Raw genomic sequence first — 17,393 nt, forward strand, 5'->3', positions numbered from 1 at the left:
TCTACTAAATGAAATCTCTCGCTTTTTACCATCTCGTGAAGGGAAATTTCGTTCATGGTGAAATTTCCAGCATACAAGGAAAATCTGCACATGGTCAACCACATGCGTTATCGAATAATATGAAAATTCTGAGGAAAATTCTTATACCCAAATTCTTGTGTGAAACATTCCCGAGCTCAACTGAGGAAATCCAAAACATATTTTTCAACACTTCAAGTTGCTCACCGGGAAGTTGTTCGTATCAAGCAGACGATCCAATGCCAATTTCCACTGCCCTTCATATACGAGTTGATTAAATGTTGGTATGCGATTTCCCAACGGACATCCTCCTCCTCCCGTATTGGGATAGTGGCATGTCGGCGTGCCACAGTCCATACATCTAGCAGTCTGAGTCGTCAGCAACTGGTCATATCTGACCAATTAAAAAATTACATTAAAAAATGCGCTCACCAGGGTTCGAACCCACAGCCTCGATCTATGCGGCTTCTTGCTGTATATTTCCTCCCAGTCAAGCACTCTCGATTTCGGGGCGCGCGAAATCATCGGATTCCGTCGGGAATACAACTTAAACCCAGCCCGCTTATCAGGGAAGGCCACACTAGCCGGCCTCATATCTAAATCTTGCAATCTTGCATTTCCTCAACGCTCACCTCATACCCGTCACCACATCCTCGATATCAGCAGAACCTCGTTTCCCATCAGACCCCATGGAGGGCTTCCTCGAATGACCACTCGCGGGAGGGCTTCGTGCTGTTGCTTTTGCCAAAGATCTAACTGCTGGTGTTAGAGGATCCGATGCTCCCGGCGTCTGATTCAGCGGGAAAAAATCCGGAAAATGTTCAACATAGGGCGATCCCACCTTTTTGAGTCCTTCCGTGAATTTTTCCCATTGATGAGGGAATTGCTCCGCTAGAAAGCGATCGATGTCAACAACGAGTGGTAAGTCCTTGGAGCCTTTATAGTGCCCTTTCCTCCACATGCGATATCTACGACCAGTGTTGGAGTAGGAATATATGTAATCGCTTTCCTCAGCTGCTGAGCTCAGAAGAGTTCCCCATACAGCGTTGGAGTAGGAATATATGTTATCGCTTTCCTCAGCTGCTGAGCTCAGAAGAGTTTCCTATACAGTGTTGGAGTAGGAATATATGTAATCGCTTTCCTCAGCTGCTGAGCTCAGAAGAGTTTCCTATACAGTGTTGGAGTAGGAATATATGTAATCGCTTTCCTCAGCTGAGCTCAGAAGAGTTTCCTATACAGTGTTGGAGTAGGAATATATGTAATCGCTTTCCTCAGCTGAGCTCAGAAGAGTTTCCTATACAGTGTTGGAGTAGGAATATATGTAATCGCTTTCCTCAGCTGCTGAGCTCAGAAGAGTTTCCTATACAGTGTTGGAGTAGGAATATATGTAATCGCTTTCCTCAGCTGCTGAGCTCAGAAGAGTTTCCTATACAGTGTTGGAGTAGGAATATATGTAATCGCTTTCCTCAGCTGCTGAGCTCAGAAGAGTTTCCTATACAGTGTTGGAGTAGGAATATATGTTCGCTTTCCTCAGCTGCTGAGCTCAGAAGAGTTTCCAAAGCTAATTACAGGAGTTTATATACGAATTCGAGTAGAAGTGAACAGAAACCAACAAGGATTTCCCAAAATTTCCTCACAATTTTCATATTGTCACCAACACATGTAGTTGACCATGTGAATATATTCTCACACTGCCTACAACAGTGAATGTTCACCTCTCAAGCACGCCAGCACATGTCACTAAAAAGTTACCAAAGTTTCCACTACTGTCTTCAATATCTCAAGAAAAACTCATATACATCACTAGTGCCCTTCCAGCACGCCAGCACATGTCACTAAAAAGGTCACTAGAAAGTTACCGTACATCAAAGTAACACTATAAAGTTTTCACAACTATTTTCAAGAATATCTCAAGAAAAGCTCATATACCACTGACCTTCTCAGCACGCCAGCACATGTCACTAAAAATACTCCCTACCCCATTCGGAACGCCCTGGCCATCCCTCGACCAGAAGACACATTATTGAGCAAATCACCAACATTGTCCTTCGGCACGTCCCCCAACCCCAACGCCTCCAACGTGTGATCTTCCTTACCATCGACCGTACTCCTCCATAAATTATATCGCGCAATTATCTAAGATTCACACGTCACGCACTGCGAAGATTTTTCAATCCGATTCGCCTACGCTTTTCGCTGAAGTCTTCGTGCTCACACAAGAACGCCGCATATTTTCAAAGTCGTTGAGGATCCCCGCAGCGACCGTACTGCCCGTCTTCACATGTTCCACGATTGCTTCTTTCAACACGCGTTTATACTCATGAGGGAAGACCTGTCAGCGTCACTCGCCACGAAACTATTTCCAATCGAAACTCACTTTCGTGAATCGCTTGATCGAGTTGGCCCAGTCAGCGAGGAGCTTCGCCGCTTGTGGCGAACCCGTCCTCTTCAGATGCTCCGACAACAGCGCCTTCAGGGCAACTCTGAAAAAAACACAATAATGACTGTGATCGCGCCGATAAAATTATTATAACCCCTGCGCAAGGATGACATGCACAAATCGAAAAGTGTAAAAAGTTTTTCGCTCCATATACCTTGCGCATTGAGCATCCACAACCACATAATATCTAGGCATACTCAGCATTCACAACCACATCATTTGCTGATTAGCGGCTCACGTGTTGGTGACAATATGAAAATTCTGAGAGGAAATTTCGGGAAAATTCTCTTGGATTTCTGTATACATCCACCCGAATTCATATATAAAATTCTATAGTAAGCAATCAAACTCCTAGACTCCGCTAAGGAGAGCGAACCAACGAGAATTTCCCAAAAACTTTCTCAGTAGTTGACCATGCGTATATCTTCCCACAACATGCGTTGGTAGGGAAAACAGCGTATATCTCTTACTTGTCCTCACGAGCGTCTCCTCCCAGCGGGTCCAGGTAAACAGTCTGTTTATTGCAGTGGTTGCGATCCAAGTCCAAAACATACGACAGACCTCCCGACATACCTAAAATACTCTAATCTCACATACGACAGAATTATAACCAAAGCAATGTTATTGTGAAACCCAAAGAGAAGTGCTCCTCAGCCGAGCCCGGCAGTTTTGACATGAATATTGTCTATCACTGATTTATCTATAATCGGGTATATGTGGAATTGTGATAAAATATGAGCAATCACAAAAAAATCTGATTCGGCAATCAGATTTCGCTTCGGTATTTTGGACGACGTAATTACTAATTTTGTGAATCTTGTGAGACTGCGGAATAGATCCATACGACAGTTTTGTACTACGAGGAACACTTGACGAATGCTATCGTTGACGCTGAGAAAAAGCTTTAGCACATTTACACTCCCATCGACAAATTATGTCATATTGATATACCTACATTTATGCAAATTTAATATAAAGTATTATAACTACAACAATGTCAATGTCGAACCTATAGGGAAGTGTCGAAGGCAATGTCGAAATCTATATTCGCTTCGCTCAGCTGAGCTCAGCAGTTTCCTCACTACATCATAAAAATTCACACACGAACTCACATAGAAATTTGCAAAAACCAAAACTTCCATACTGTCACCAACACATGTGCATGTTTTCCCACACTGCGATATACCAGCAGCGAAGTTCCTCCCCGTGGTGCCGAGCACAACAACAACCCCTCGAGTCATATACTCGCAACCATGATCTCCGCACCCTTCGACGACAGCTACTGCTCCGCTATTACGAACAGCAAATCTAAAACAAATATCAAATCAAACTGTCTCAATCTCGATGAACATACCTGTCTCCTGCTTGACCATTTATGAAAAGTCTTCCGCCAGTGGCACCATACAAACAGGCATTTCCCACGATGACGTTGTCTTCGGGGAGGAACTCGGGCGCGCGCGGTTTCGGTGGCCGCTGAGGGATGGAAAAACCATAGCCAAACAGCACCACAGTTGAATAGCTCAGTGAGTAGAGCGTTATACTCCTAACCCCAAGAACCCTGGTTCAATTCTCCCCCCGTGTCGCCATTACTATGTCAATATCCCCGCCGCATAGACCTTTCCCGACATAATCATTAGCCTCTCCCTCTAGCGAGAAGGATACTCCCTTCATTAACCACGATCCAAACGACTGTCCAGCACTCCCAAAAAAGGAAACCAGCAACGACCCTGAGAGAAGCCACGGGCGTCACCAGCACCAGCAGAAGCCAATCGCAAACTCCCCAGAGACATTTCGTCACGAAAAGTCGGGTTCCTAGTGATTTTCCAAAAGAGAAGAAATCTCAACTTTGTGCAGATGATATTCCCAACTTGGGATTGACAATCTCCACATCCACCCGAAGAAGGTATTCTAAACTAATGATCTTTTATGTATAGTGACACCAATTAACGACAGCAGCAGGAATCGAACCTGCGCGGGCAGAGCCCAGTGGATTTCAAGTCCACCTCCTTAACCACTCGGACACACTGTCTGGGGAACGAGGTGAAATTATTAGCTCAAGCCGGAATAGACATCTCTTTATCCATTCACATATAAGAATAAGTCAATGACTGAAGAGTTCGCACACTAACAGCCAACCGCTGAACTGTAAAAAGTCGCAAACAAAATTTTCCCAAAAAGAAGCACACACCAACTAACCGACCAGTTACGACACCATAAGCCGCTCTATTCAGTCTATAGATGACTACTAAAGTCCACTACATCAACTGCCAATATCGGAATACAGCGTTGTAGGAATATTTGTTCGCTTCCCTCAGCTGAGCTCGGAAATTTTCTCACTAATTATACAAGTTCATATACCAATTTGGATAGAAACCCAACAGGAATGTCCTACAATCTCTTCGAAATTATCAAATTTCCACCAACATATGTCCATGACCATGTGCATATTTTCCCCTACTAAAGAGGCACGAACACTCTCTACCTTCGAGCAAACCAGCCGATCCTCTGTGCTTGGCAATCTCATATGAAAGCCTTGCGCCAACCGTTCGATCGCTATTGTTGATCAAAATAGGCTCTTTCATCTGATCACAGCAGTTCATATTATCAATAGAGTTATACCCGCGATATGAAAAACACTAGTGGAAAACATATTTCACAAACCACTTCGCGTTTTTACCAAGTATTACGCTACTTCACGTAAAACGGGTGAATTCTAATGCATAAACACACCTACAAATACAAAAAATATTATCATTCTTAATATCATCATCACCTTGGTTGCTGACCATATATCAAATATATATTAATAAGTGTATATTAGTGCAGTTTCGCCCGTTTTACGTGAAGTGGCGTGATACTCCGTGTAAATTTCCGCGTCTGATTAAACAGCTGTTCTCCGTGGAGTGAAATGTGAAATGTCTTTTTCACATCACCAGTGAAACTCCATTGTTAAATTTGCTCGCGCTCATTAGTCCCCTACCTCCAGTGCCAGATCGCTGTCATCCCCTTCTATCATCGCCCTTGCCCGAGCAAGGATGCGCTCATCGAGATCCTCAGCCACTGACGATCTAGACTCAGGAGACCCGACCACCGTTGATTCCGTAGCCGATGCTTCCCCACGCTGACCTCTGAGAGAGTACACGCAGTATAAAGAGCCCGCTACATAACTTTGACAAAAGCTCAAATTCTCGAAATTTTGTACAGTACGTGCAATATGGAAAGCCCGTTTCGTGTCACCAGCCGAAACTTTGTATGTATGTTCTTCTTACACATATTTCTGATCGAATCCTCGTTTCCCAGAATTTGATCCGGGACTTTAATTATTTACATTGCGCCGCATACTATACATAAAATACCAAAGCTCATACCACTCTCCTCTCACCTTCCCATCTGCGAATCTCCACGTCTCCAGGCCTCCCAAGTCGGCTTAAGCATATCCGACAAATCGATCACAGCAGTCTTCTTATTCTCACGCACCACTGACTTCATGCGAAGAAGGTCCGTTCGGCCGATCAAATCCTGCAATAACACCATCATCGCCTGGGCCCTCCAAAGGAGTTCCACCACCCTAGTGATATGAAAAACATATTCCACGACTACAGCATATCACCGCGAATATCGCGTTTTTCGACGACACTCAGATCTACTTGAGTACAAAAGAATTACTCCAACGACAGCATCACGGAATTGCGATTTCTTGCAGTTATCACGCATGTTCATTGGGCGAGTCCTTGTTACATTGAATTCCTAAACTATCGAATAAATCGGCGTATAACATTAATTTTCCTGATATTCTATTACATGCTAACGGAAATAGTTCTATACGAGTAAGAAGTTAACATTATCGAACTCTCTGTCGTGTAACACACTATCTACCGATTTATACTGCAGGCTCAGACAGCAGTGACTGAGCCCACAGCTATACCTCTATACTGGCTATTACTCGCCTGCTCCAATGAGTTAACACTGTCAATGAGGAGTAATGCGACGTAGAAAATGCCGCGGAGTGTGATGTTTTAGCACGTGTTAAACCGGTGGGATAGGAAGTGTTAAAAACCACGAACTTTTCACCAGAAGCTCGATGACATCAATACAAAATCCGGGTTTCTGATTTTGTGATGAAGTGTCCAAAACGAACAACAGAGTGAACCGAAATGACTGTACGATAGATATCTTCTATAATCCCGAATCAATATAATAGCATAGGATAGTAAGTACCAGTAGTAGCATAGTAAGCAGCGTATAGTAGCATAGTAAGTCAACCGTGCGTTTCGCGCGGTTTTGAACTCGAATGTAAGCCCTTTCACAACGATTATAGGAAAGTCATCATTCTTAAAATCTTCCCCCGTCCACTTTTCCTATACCACACTCACCTCGAATCGCCTCATGCCAAGTCTAGCCATAATCTGCCTCACTTCTCCAGCCATCAGCCATAGGAAGTTCACCAAGTGCTCAGGCTGGCCCGCGAACTTTCGAACTAACTCTGGATCTTGAGTGGCGATTCCCACAGGGCACGTATTAAGATGACATTTCCTCATCATAACACACCCCAGTGCGATCATCGGCACCTAGATTATCGGCACATTCTTCCCACACACATTTCACCGTCTGAGATCTCACCGTTGTCATAGCAATTTCGTCGCTGCCCAGCAGACCCGCGTAGACAACATCCCGAGCCGTCCTGATCTGTCCATCCGCTTGCAGCACCACTCGATCACGGAGACCATTCAAAACCAACACCTGCAGAAATAATGACATCCCCGGGATTCGAACTCACGAAAGCGAAAAGGAAAAAAATTGTAAAATTTTTCTTCTCGCTGGTGGATTATCATACTCCAATATTTTACAAAAACTATCAATCGATCAATTATATTTACTTTGTTGGCCTACTTTACTATGTAGGCCTTTCACAAGCCGTTTTACGCGAAGTCACGCAATTCTCCGTGAAAACCCCAATACAGTGATATGCAGTAGTCGTGGAATATATTTTACACTAGTGTGAAACTCATATTACGTATAATTTTCAACTATATATTCACATCTAATACGCGTATACTTTCACTCACCGCTACGCCTCACCTGATGCGACTCTGCCAGGCCCAGTTCCCACGGCCCTCCAGCGTGTTTAATACTGGTCCATTTCGCGGCGCCCGTCCCCCCACTGTTGCCAGAGATAACAACATGACCAGCACCACCCTTCACTAGGCCAGCGGCGATGATGCCTACTCCGATCTTAGACACCAACTTGAGAGATATTCTTGCCGTTGGATTGGTCTAAACCACAAGCGAAAACTCCTCATCCATACGCCCTGCTGGCCCAATGGATAAGGCGCCACCCTCCTAAGGTGGAGATTCCGGGTTCGATCCCCGGGTAGGGTATATTCTCCCAACACATTATACGGTGTGGAGCAAACTGTTATGCAAAGTAACTCCCTCAATTTTTTTAAGAGTTCGAAAGTCAACATGATAACAATGTGAATCGATTGACACCAGCGTTTCAGGAGCGGTCAGTAGCCTATAGTCGTACTACTCTCAAATTAAAGAGAACCTAGATATGCATAACGATTTGTTTCACACTGTATTTCTAGTGTGACTAGACTTGCCACCACTTGCTCTCTTGCATTTCCTCAACGTTGAAAACGATTCGGTTCACACTGTATTTTTAGTGTGATTAGACTTGCCACCACTTGCTCTCTTGCATTTCCTCAACGAATTGATAATACCATCCCCGATTCACTTCCACTCACATGTTTCAAATCCGATATCAGTTGAGCCACATCCTCAATACTGTACATATCGTGATGAGGAGGAGGTGATATCAGCCCAACCCCCGGGGTGGACTTCCGAATCTCCGCGATGGCACCGACGACCTTATACCCTGGCAACTCCCCTCCTTCGCCCGGCTTAGCGCCCTGACCAAGGAAGGCTCGGTGTATACGGACAAAGGCTGGACTTCGGAATTGGACCGTCAATGTCAACGATTGCTGAACTTCGGTGTGTCGAATATCATATCCGTGGCTCTTCTGATACAGTTCAAGTATACACCCAGATTCAAATATGTACATAAGTTGGTGAAAATTTCGGGAAATTCTCATTGATTCTATACGGATTTGTATGTAAACGTGTGCAGTTAGTGAGGAAACTCTTCTGAGTTCAACTGAGAAAAGCGAACATATATTCCAACTCTTCAACACTACATGCTAGAGTTTCAAAACATACAGGACGCGATAGGAATTCCGAAACCCAAAGTTGAAGTTGGTATATGTTCGCTTTCCTCAGCTGAGCTCAGGAGTTCCCTCACGTTTACATACGAGTTCGAGTACAAAAACCAAAGAGAATTTCCTCAGAATTTCCAAACTGCCAAAACCCCCACCTGTGCTAGTTTTATCTGAATCTCGTCAGCGTCCGCCAAATACGCCGCAGTTACACCGAATCGGCCAGAGGCTACTTGCTTGATACGAGACCTCACCTCATTATCTTCACCAAACCTAAATGAGCCAGTGTCGTTGGAGTCGGAATATATGTTCGCTTTCCTCAGCTGCTGAGCTCAGAAGAGTTTCCTATACAATGTTGGAGTAGGAATATTTGTTCCCTTTCCTCATCTGAGCTCAGAAGAATTTCCTATACAGTGTTGGAATAAGAATATATGTTCGCTTTCCTCAGCTGCTGAGCTCAGAAGAGTTTCCTATACAGTGTTGGAGTAGGAATATATGTAATCGCTTTCCTCAGCTGCTGAGCTCAGTAGTTTCGTTGCAAAATACGATGATTTATACACTAATTCCGGTATTCGTGTACAGAAATTATGCGAGAATTTTCCTAACATATTCTCATCAACAAATGTGCAGATCCCGCCACAAAAGGGGGGTATAATACGATCCCACCTGGCCTCATCTTCTCCCCCTTCTCCCGTATTAGATCGACCACCCAGGGAGTTCATCGCCATAGCCAACGCCTCGTGGGTCGGTGACGAGATGGCACCAAAAGAAACAGCACCTGTGAAATGAGGTCAGCGGAGCGATGCAGCGATAAATTTCACAAAATTGTTCTTCCAGACTCCTATGCTATCACAACGGAGCGCGAGTAGTAGGCAGTGCAGTAAAATATTCACATGTTCAATTACATATGTTGGTGACAATATGAAAATCTTGAGAGGAAATTTCTCATTGCTTTCTTTACACTTTGTATGTAAACTTCCACAATAATTGAGGAAACTCCCGAGCTCAGCTGAGAAAGGCAAACATATATTCCTCTTAGGAGAAGCACATCCATCAACAGCGTATCCAAAGGCTCAACATGGTATGATACAAACTAGGTCCATTCCAAGCCTCTCACCAACAGCGGAGCGAAGGCCAAACCCCACCTGTGCAGAATCTCTTTACAATTTCAGTCTCCGTTTCCACGCTTTCCACAGCGATCGGCGAACACTTGTCATAGCAAATCTCCAAAAGCCCGCGGAGTTCACACTCATCGACTAAGGCGTTTTCCCATTCTTCATATTCCTTGTATGCGATCGGCGAGTCTTTTCTGGCCGACTCCTACACAAGGTTCGAATCCCACAGGTGTCATTTTTTAATCAACCCACCTGAACCTTCGCTATAACATCAGGGGCGTTCATGTGGAGCTCCGATGCGTTCCCGACGGAGCGGAAATGATACATGCCCATCTCGGGCAGCGCATAGCGGCTCGTCTCGGCGTCTACCAGGGGTGGCAGGGGGCGAGAAGGATACGCCTAAATACAGTACGTGTGAATTTGATATGCAAATGTGTGTTATTTTATGAAGTTAATGATAATCGATTTGAAACTATATCGCATATGCGATGTAACGATGGCTATGAACATGTGTTGTGATGATGAGAGTACCCGTTTGGGACTGTGATGATAGCGACAACTTGTTCACTGTCATTTGCCCTACACACATTTGCATATCAAATTGACACGCACTGTAGTGTTCATCGCGATTCTTTCATGTACTTTTATTCCTGCTCAGGTTCGGGACACACTTATCCCTGCAGCCAGAAAAAGGTCAGAGAACTCCATAAGAGTAGAGGAACTCGCTCTATTGCCAACATCAACTCACATTAGTGTGTAGCCTGAGCGCATCTTCTTGCAAGGCTCGGAAGCCCACGCCCCCAAGTGATGACAAACATGCATCAAAACAGAGATTCCTAACGTCAGGTGCAAGGCCAATGCATTGGAATAGTTGAGCTCCTTTGTAACTCGACAGGCATGAAATACCCATCTTGGACATAACCTGGAAGGGAAGCTATACGAATATCAACGACACACACGCCCTGCTGGCCCAATGGATAAGGCGCCACCCTCCTAAGGTGGAGATTCCGGGTTCGATCCCCGGGTAGGGTATATTTCCCTCCCCCCTCACCTTGAGAATTCCAGCATGTGCCGCAGCCCTATAATTCTTCACCATCTTATTCAAGCTCATCTCCACCACAGTCGAGTCCCTCGCAACCCCCATACTCGACGGACGCACTCTGACACCAACATACAAGACGTGCTCACTTGAAATGCTAATGTGAAAGACCGCGTTAATTTCTAGACAGGCATGAATCAATCTATGCGCAACATATGTAAGAGATTAAATTTCATCCACGTTGAGTACGTGGCAGTTTGATATGCAAATGTGTGTTATTTCGTAGGACAAATGATAGTGAAAAAGTTGTCACTATCATCACAGTCCCAAACGGGTACTCTCATCATCACAACAAATGTTCATAGCCATCGCTACATTGTATATGCGATATACTTTCAAATCTACTGTTACTCTAGAGTTACTCTATACTGTTACTGTTACTCTAGAGTTACTCTACACTGTTACTGTTACTCTAGAGTTACTCTACACTGTTACTGTTACTCTAGAGTTACTCTACACTGTTACTGTTACTCTAGAGTTACTCTACACTGTTACTGTTACTCTAGAGTTACTCTACACTGTTACTGTTACTCTAGAGGTACTCTACACTGTTACTGTTACTCTAGAGTTACTCTACACTGTTACTGTTACTCTAGAGTTACTCTACACTGTTACTGTTACTCTAGAGTTACTCTACACTGTTACTCTAGAGTTCCTCTACACTGTTACTGTTGCTCTAGAGTTACTCTACACTGTTACTGTTACTCTAGAGTTACTCTACACTGTTACTGTTACTCTAGAGTTACTCTACACTTTTACTGTTACTCTAGAGTTACTCTACACTGTTACTGTTACTCTAGAGTTACTCTACACTGTTACTGTTACTCTAGAGTTACTCTACACTGTTACTGTTACTCTAGAGTTACTCTACACTGTTACTCTAGAGCTCCTCTACACTGTTACTGTTGCTCTAGAGTTACTCTACACTGTTACTGTTACTCTAGAGTTACTCTACACTGTTACTGTTACTCTAGAGTTACTCTACACTGTTACTCTAGAGTTCCTCTACACTGTTACTGTTGCTCTAGAGTTACTCTACACTGTTACTGTTACTCTAGAGTTACTCTACACTGTTACTGTTACTCTAGAGTTACTCTACACTGTTACTGTTACTCTAGAGTTACTCTACACTGTTACTGTTACTCTAGAGTTACTCTACACTGTTACTGTTACTCTAGAGTTACTCTACACTGTTACTGTTACTCTAGAGTTACTCTACACTGTTACTGTTACTCTAGAGTTACTCTACACTGTTACTGTTACTCTAGAGTTACTCTACACTGTTACTGTTACTCTAGAGTTACTCTACACTGTTACTGTTACTCTAGAGTTACTCTACACTGTTACTGTTACTCTAGAGTTACTCTACACTGTTACTGTTACTCTAGAGTTACTCTACACTGTTACTGTTACTCTAGAGTTACTCTACACTGTTACTGTTACTCTAGAGTTACTCTACACTGTTACTGTTACTCTAGAGTTACTCTACACTGTTACTGTTACTCTAGAGTTACTCTACACTGTTACTGTTACTCTAGAGACAGAGTAACACGTCATCGGCGAAACTCCTCGAGCACAGCCCCTAGCGGTACTAGCCTCCACAAACCTCCGTATGTTCTTAGCATTTCCATCACGATGAAAGCACACCAACGCCCGAATTTACCTCGTTAAAGCAGCGTATGCCAGATAAGGATAAATAGCATCAGCACCAAACGCTAGCAGGCAACACATCTGGTGTATGGACGATACCGCACCAACCTGAAATTAATTCCAAAACTACCAAGCCACCCTCTGCTATCCCTCTGTTAATGTATATTCACAGAAGCTGGATTCCATTATAAATTATCAATGAATTAGTTTCTTCAATGTTGGAATATATGTTCGCTTTCCTCAGCCGAGTTTAACAGTTCGTATACAAATATAAGTAGACAGAAACCAATAAGAATTCAACCAAGTTTCCGCACAATCTTCATATTCTCCTAATGTAGTTGACCATGTGCATATTTTTTCCCACACTTCACACGAGAGCATTCACCTCAGCTATAATAGCAGTTTGGCTTCTCAAACGGCATTTTATCAAACGATGGTGAACCGCCCCTACTGCAAGGAGGGCATCAACAGGTACTCTACTCGGACCTAAAAAGAATCTTCATGTCCCCTGAGGTTCCGACAGATTAAAAGATACTCACCAGCCCGACGATCACAGAGAATTAATATTCCCGCACCATCATGAACTGCCGCCTCTGCTTCCTCGCAAATATCATGAAGTCTCGACTCAAGTGCACACGCCCCCGAGAAATCTCTCAGAGCTAAAACCAGAGACCGCAGGTTCAATCCCGGCATCCTCCACATTATTAGAATTTCACCCGTTTTCCGTGAAGTGGCGTAATACTCCGTGAAAAAAAAAGCCCGATATTCGCACTATGCAGTAGTCGTGAAATATGTTCTTTATCATTGTTTCTCATATCACGGGTGGAACTCCATGGCGCTGGAATATATATTTGCTTTCCTCACCTGAGCTCAGCTGTGTTCCAAATAGCAGCACGAAAAATTCTCAGGTTTTTAGTATTTTCACTAACGCAGGTGATTCCACCCCGACATGATGTCATCAATCACCGTCACGCGCCACAAAATTACGCGCCCGCCCACCTCCTCCTCTCCTTATATCCCTGCCAGCTTCGATCCTATATGTAGTGTCCACCACACTAACCGGAAACGTCGTTCCATCTCTCTCGCTGTCCAAGTCCAACAATTGTTGATATCTCCACGGACACAGAATCGGTTCGTCCAATACCACCCTTCTCGCCGGATTAGGTCCGCACGCAAGCGCATGAGGTCTTTCAAAATCGGCCCTTTCACACTGCTCGTCACAGCTCAACAACTGCGGTCCTATAGGGCACTCCAAGCTCATCACAATGGACTCTCGTAGAGGGTCAATCGCAGGGTTAGTCGCCTCTGCGAAGAGCTGCTGCATATAGTAAAACGATGATAACGGCAGCCGAGATAAGCACGCCAGTGGTGCATCGTGACCCATCGAACCTGAGCTTATTTGTAAAAAGCGCGCGCCCGAAAATTACCCATAATTTGATAGTATAGGAAACTTAGAAGCAGATGCGAGAGTTTTCCGCTCCATATGGCGTTACTCAGAAACACTCTGAGAAACTCTCATTTTTTTCGGCGAAAAATGCGATATTTTCAAGTGTAAAAAGACAAAATTTTCGCCAAAATTTTCGCGTTGTCATCAGCACATGTAGTTGACTTTTTCCTACTCTTAATCTTATCACATAGTTCATCAACATTCATTTACCAATACATAACTCATCTATACTGCGTTTACCATATTCTCAACATGACAACATGACCAGAGGTCGCAGGTGCGAATCCCAGCTACGACATTTTTCCAATTAAAATTTCTCACAGTAATCATCAGTAAATAGCTACATAGCCTTGTCCCTCAGCAAACGTATCTCATGTATATCTACATCGTTCTGCTCTAGTCGTTGAGTAGTGCGCAGTTGAAACTTATATCTCGGTCTACCTATACGGAATCTTTATAGTGCTACTTGCATAACACACTAGTGATTGTTACACTAGCGATGTTCGAGAATCGGCACCATCATAATCATTCTACTCCCATCTTGGTATGTACACTAGGGTCTATTCGTTCATTAAAACTATGCATGCGGGTTCGAACCCCAGCTCGAACATTTTTAAATCAATGTTTCATAATAACTATCAAAAGATATCCAAGGTTCCCCACATAAAGATTCAAAGTAGGCCCACCTAGAGGCTCCTGGCCGACTCTCGCCATCGGGCCCAATATCATATCGAGCATCTCAGCTACATAACCATGCATGACCAACTGCTCTGTTACCGCGACTTCAGCAATATCGAGCACTTCCAATGTTATTGGTATTCCCTAAAGAAAGTATACGTATACGAAAAACGATGATCAGCGCATCAGTTTGCCGGAATTTTCAATTGCCAAACACTTTTAATGTTATTTCAATTCCCCAAAGAAAGTTTACGTAATGAGCGATTTTTTTTAACTCACGGGCAACTTAACAAATAATTTTCAAGTAAAAATATTTGCGAATTTTCAATTATCAAACTTTTCCAATTTCATTCAGGCATGCCCTAAGGAGAATACCACAGCCACTCGCGATGCCAATAATACGCAGCACAGCGAGACGCGATTTTTTTTTCACTCACGGAGAAAAATTCTAAATTTTAGTATTTCGTGTTAACCAATGAGCGTTTGAGGCTGAACACTGGGGTATGCTCTGATAGCAGTTTTTCAAGCCAGAAACAAATAAAAAACCGCTTCGATTTCCCCAGACGGTTTCACGAATGTGAAATATATCTTCCCTCAGCTGAGTTGACCTGTGCCAAAACCAATGAAAAAAATTCACCAAAATTCTCTCGGAATTTTCCCATTGTCATCAACACATGTAGTTCACCATGTGCATGTTTTCCTGTACCAAATTTTCGACCCGCTCACCTTGCCCTTCGAACCATAATCATCAACAGTAATCCTCTTTGTAGATTCCGCATCTATAAAGACCGCTTGTTGCAGGAAATTTTTAAAGGGTGCAATCCTGCTGAAAGTATCCTTGATTTCGCTATCCAAAACCACTCGGCCTGATCACATCAAAAGCAGTGTGGGAAAATATGTTACATATTCTGATGACAATATTAAAATTCTGAGAGAAATTTGGCGAATTTTTATCGCCTGATTAGGCCTAGTGAAATTTGCCTCCAAAAATTATCGCATTTTTCACAAAGCTATAACACCACAATTTTCAAAAAAGGTTTCCAAATGAACTTGTAAAATTGTTAAATTTAAAATTTGCTTGTAAAATTTCGGTTAATTTTTTTCCCGTGAAATTCACCATCACGCGCCACAAAATACATTATATCTTACTCTAGGCCTTGTAAAAATCACTTTTCTCGCTTTACTCGTTTTCACATGAACTTTTTTTCGTGAAAATCACCGTCACTCGCCACGAAATTTACAGTATTTTTTCCAGGCCTTGTAAAATTCACTTTTCTCGGTCATTTTTTCCCTTGGAGATCAGCGTCACGCGCCACGAAATGCATTGTATTTCTTTCTAGGCCTTGTAAAAATTAATTTTCTCCGATTAACTTTTCGTCACGCGCCACGAAATTATCCAACTCACCCTGTTTCGTATCCACCAGAATCATCCTGCCCGGTCCTAGCCGGCCTTTCTGTACCACCTCCGATGGCTCCACATCGACTACTCCAACTTCCGACGATAATACGAATAACCCGTCCTCAGTAATCATAAATCTAGGTGAAAAATTTTTTCTCAAGTGATTTAATTAGCATGGAAAATTTACAATAGTAATGGAGTTTCACCCATTTTACGTGGCGTGATACTCTGTGAAAACACGCTATGCAGTGGTTTGTGAAATATTTTTTTTCACTAGTGTTTTCAATTGGGTGAAATTCCAACATATATCTGTATAATTTACATAACCGAAAATTGCCATACCACTCCTTCGAAATATCGCGAGACCATCCGAATCACACCGTAGTCCTATTTCCAGTGCAGCTTCCCCCGCATTTGAGACTCACTAAAGAGCTACCGATTTCAACCAGATCTCCCTGGGTGGGGAATCTCCACTGAGGATCGTAGGTTCTAATACCAGTAAAAGACAAAGTGTGTGCGAGGTACGGCTTGTAGAGCTTATGAAGCTCATGTTATTGAAAATTGCATGTAAAGCCTAACGCTTGAGCGCACCAAATTGAAGACGCTGAGAAACCTGGATTGAGTTCGACGGTCGACCTGTATGGTAGGCTCCGATCCCGGCAGTCGGCTCTGGGAGAGCCTCCGCTGCGGGGGCTCGTCGCTACTACGCGTGTCAAGGCTTGAGCACGATAGGCTGAAGTATTTTGCAGTACTTGCATGAATGATAGGCACACGTCGCAGGTCAACTACCACCAAGCACTGCATGCAATGTGACCAGTATAGAGGTGGAGGTGTAGGAAACGAGCTTTAACTATCTGCCTCATTCCGGAGCAGCTGGCAGCTCTAATGCAAAAGATGCCGCGCCACAGCATTAGATCACTGGTGCCATACATGCTACGCACTAAAATGTTAGTACTTGTTGATGTTAATCACAGTACGCAACGAACAAGGAGTAATAAACACACGATATGGACCATATCATATGGTGCGCCACAATATGTAGAAAATGCAAGTGCACGTAAGTAAGCAAGATTGAGTTGAACGCACCTTATGTGAAAAACCAGGATGTGAACTGTGAAACAAACTAGCGTAGTGTGGATAGTAAAGAGCCCGCAGTAATTCATGCGAAAATGATTCAAATCGAACTGGTCAATAAAAACTTTGCATTTTTGCAGCCGTCGTCAGGCCATTAGTTGTCGCTTGTCGCGTCTGGGGTTTTGTCGCTCGCCCAGTGGGTCCCTCCCCACGGTGGCTCGCGGATCTGTCGATCCCCAAGAGGGTTGTTCCACCGAG

General features: G+C 43.6%; 1 protein-coding gene and 2 non-coding genes across 3 annotated transcripts in view; 2 read left to right on the forward strand and 1 right to left on the reverse strand.

The window, feature by feature from the left end:
• Pmar_PMAR021887 (conserved hypothetical protein) overlaps positions 1–16,198 on the reverse strand; it is a gene marked incomplete at both ends in the record, with an annotated part of 21,796 nt that extends 5,598 nt beyond the window's left edge. The window contains 28 exons of the mRNA XM_002767186.1: positions 226–412; positions 467–638; positions 2,242–2,350; positions 2,396–2,501; positions 2,929–3,031; positions 3,645–3,766; positions 3,813–3,931; positions 4,049–4,185; positions 4,941–5,040; positions 5,439–5,526; positions 5,841–5,977; positions 6,832–7,026; positions 7,079–7,198; positions 7,538–7,732; positions 8,206–8,370; positions 8,832–8,946; positions 9,340–9,451; positions 9,819–9,993; positions 10,041–10,187; positions 10,537–10,710; positions 10,840–10,948; positions 12,551–12,645; positions 12,923–13,023; positions 13,077–13,189; positions 13,662–13,926; positions 14,671–14,806; positions 15,389–15,528; positions 16,068–16,198. Of these exons, the coding sequence (XP_002767232.1) occupies positions 226–412; positions 467–638; positions 2,242–2,350; positions 2,396–2,501; positions 2,929–3,031; positions 3,645–3,766; positions 3,813–3,931; positions 4,049–4,185; positions 4,941–5,040; positions 5,439–5,526; positions 5,841–5,977; positions 6,832–7,026; positions 7,079–7,198; positions 7,538–7,732; positions 8,206–8,370; positions 8,832–8,946; positions 9,340–9,451; positions 9,819–9,993; positions 10,041–10,187; positions 10,537–10,710; positions 10,840–10,948; positions 12,551–12,645; positions 12,923–13,023; positions 13,077–13,189; positions 13,662–13,926; positions 14,671–14,806; positions 15,389–15,528; positions 16,068–16,198 (3,868 nt within the window). The remainder of the gene's footprint in view (positions 1–225; positions 413–466; positions 639–2,241; positions 2,351–2,395; positions 2,502–2,928; positions 3,032–3,644; positions 3,767–3,812; positions 3,932–4,048; positions 4,186–4,940; positions 5,041–5,438; positions 5,527–5,840; positions 5,978–6,831; positions 7,027–7,078; positions 7,199–7,537; positions 7,733–8,205; positions 8,371–8,831; positions 8,947–9,339; positions 9,452–9,818; positions 9,994–10,040; positions 10,188–10,536; positions 10,711–10,839; positions 10,949–12,550; positions 12,646–12,922; positions 13,024–13,076; positions 13,190–13,661; positions 13,927–14,670; positions 14,807–15,388; positions 15,529–16,067) is intronic.
• Pmar_PMAR021885 lies at positions 7,765–7,837 on the forward strand. Its single transcript has one exon. It is a non-coding gene; the product is annotated as a tRNA-Arg (tRNA).
• On the forward strand, positions 10,748–10,820 carry Pmar_PMAR021886. The gene has a single exon. It is a non-coding gene; the product is annotated as a tRNA-Arg (tRNA).
• Positions 16,199–17,393: the final 1,195 nt, after the last annotated feature.

The sequence above is a fragment of the Perkinsus marinus genome, assembly GCF_000006405.1.
Source record: "Perkinsus marinus ATCC 50983 genomic scaffold scf_1104296970892, whole genome shotgun sequence".
NCBI lineage: Eukaryota > Perkinsozoa > Perkinsida > Perkinsidae > Perkinsus > Perkinsus marinus.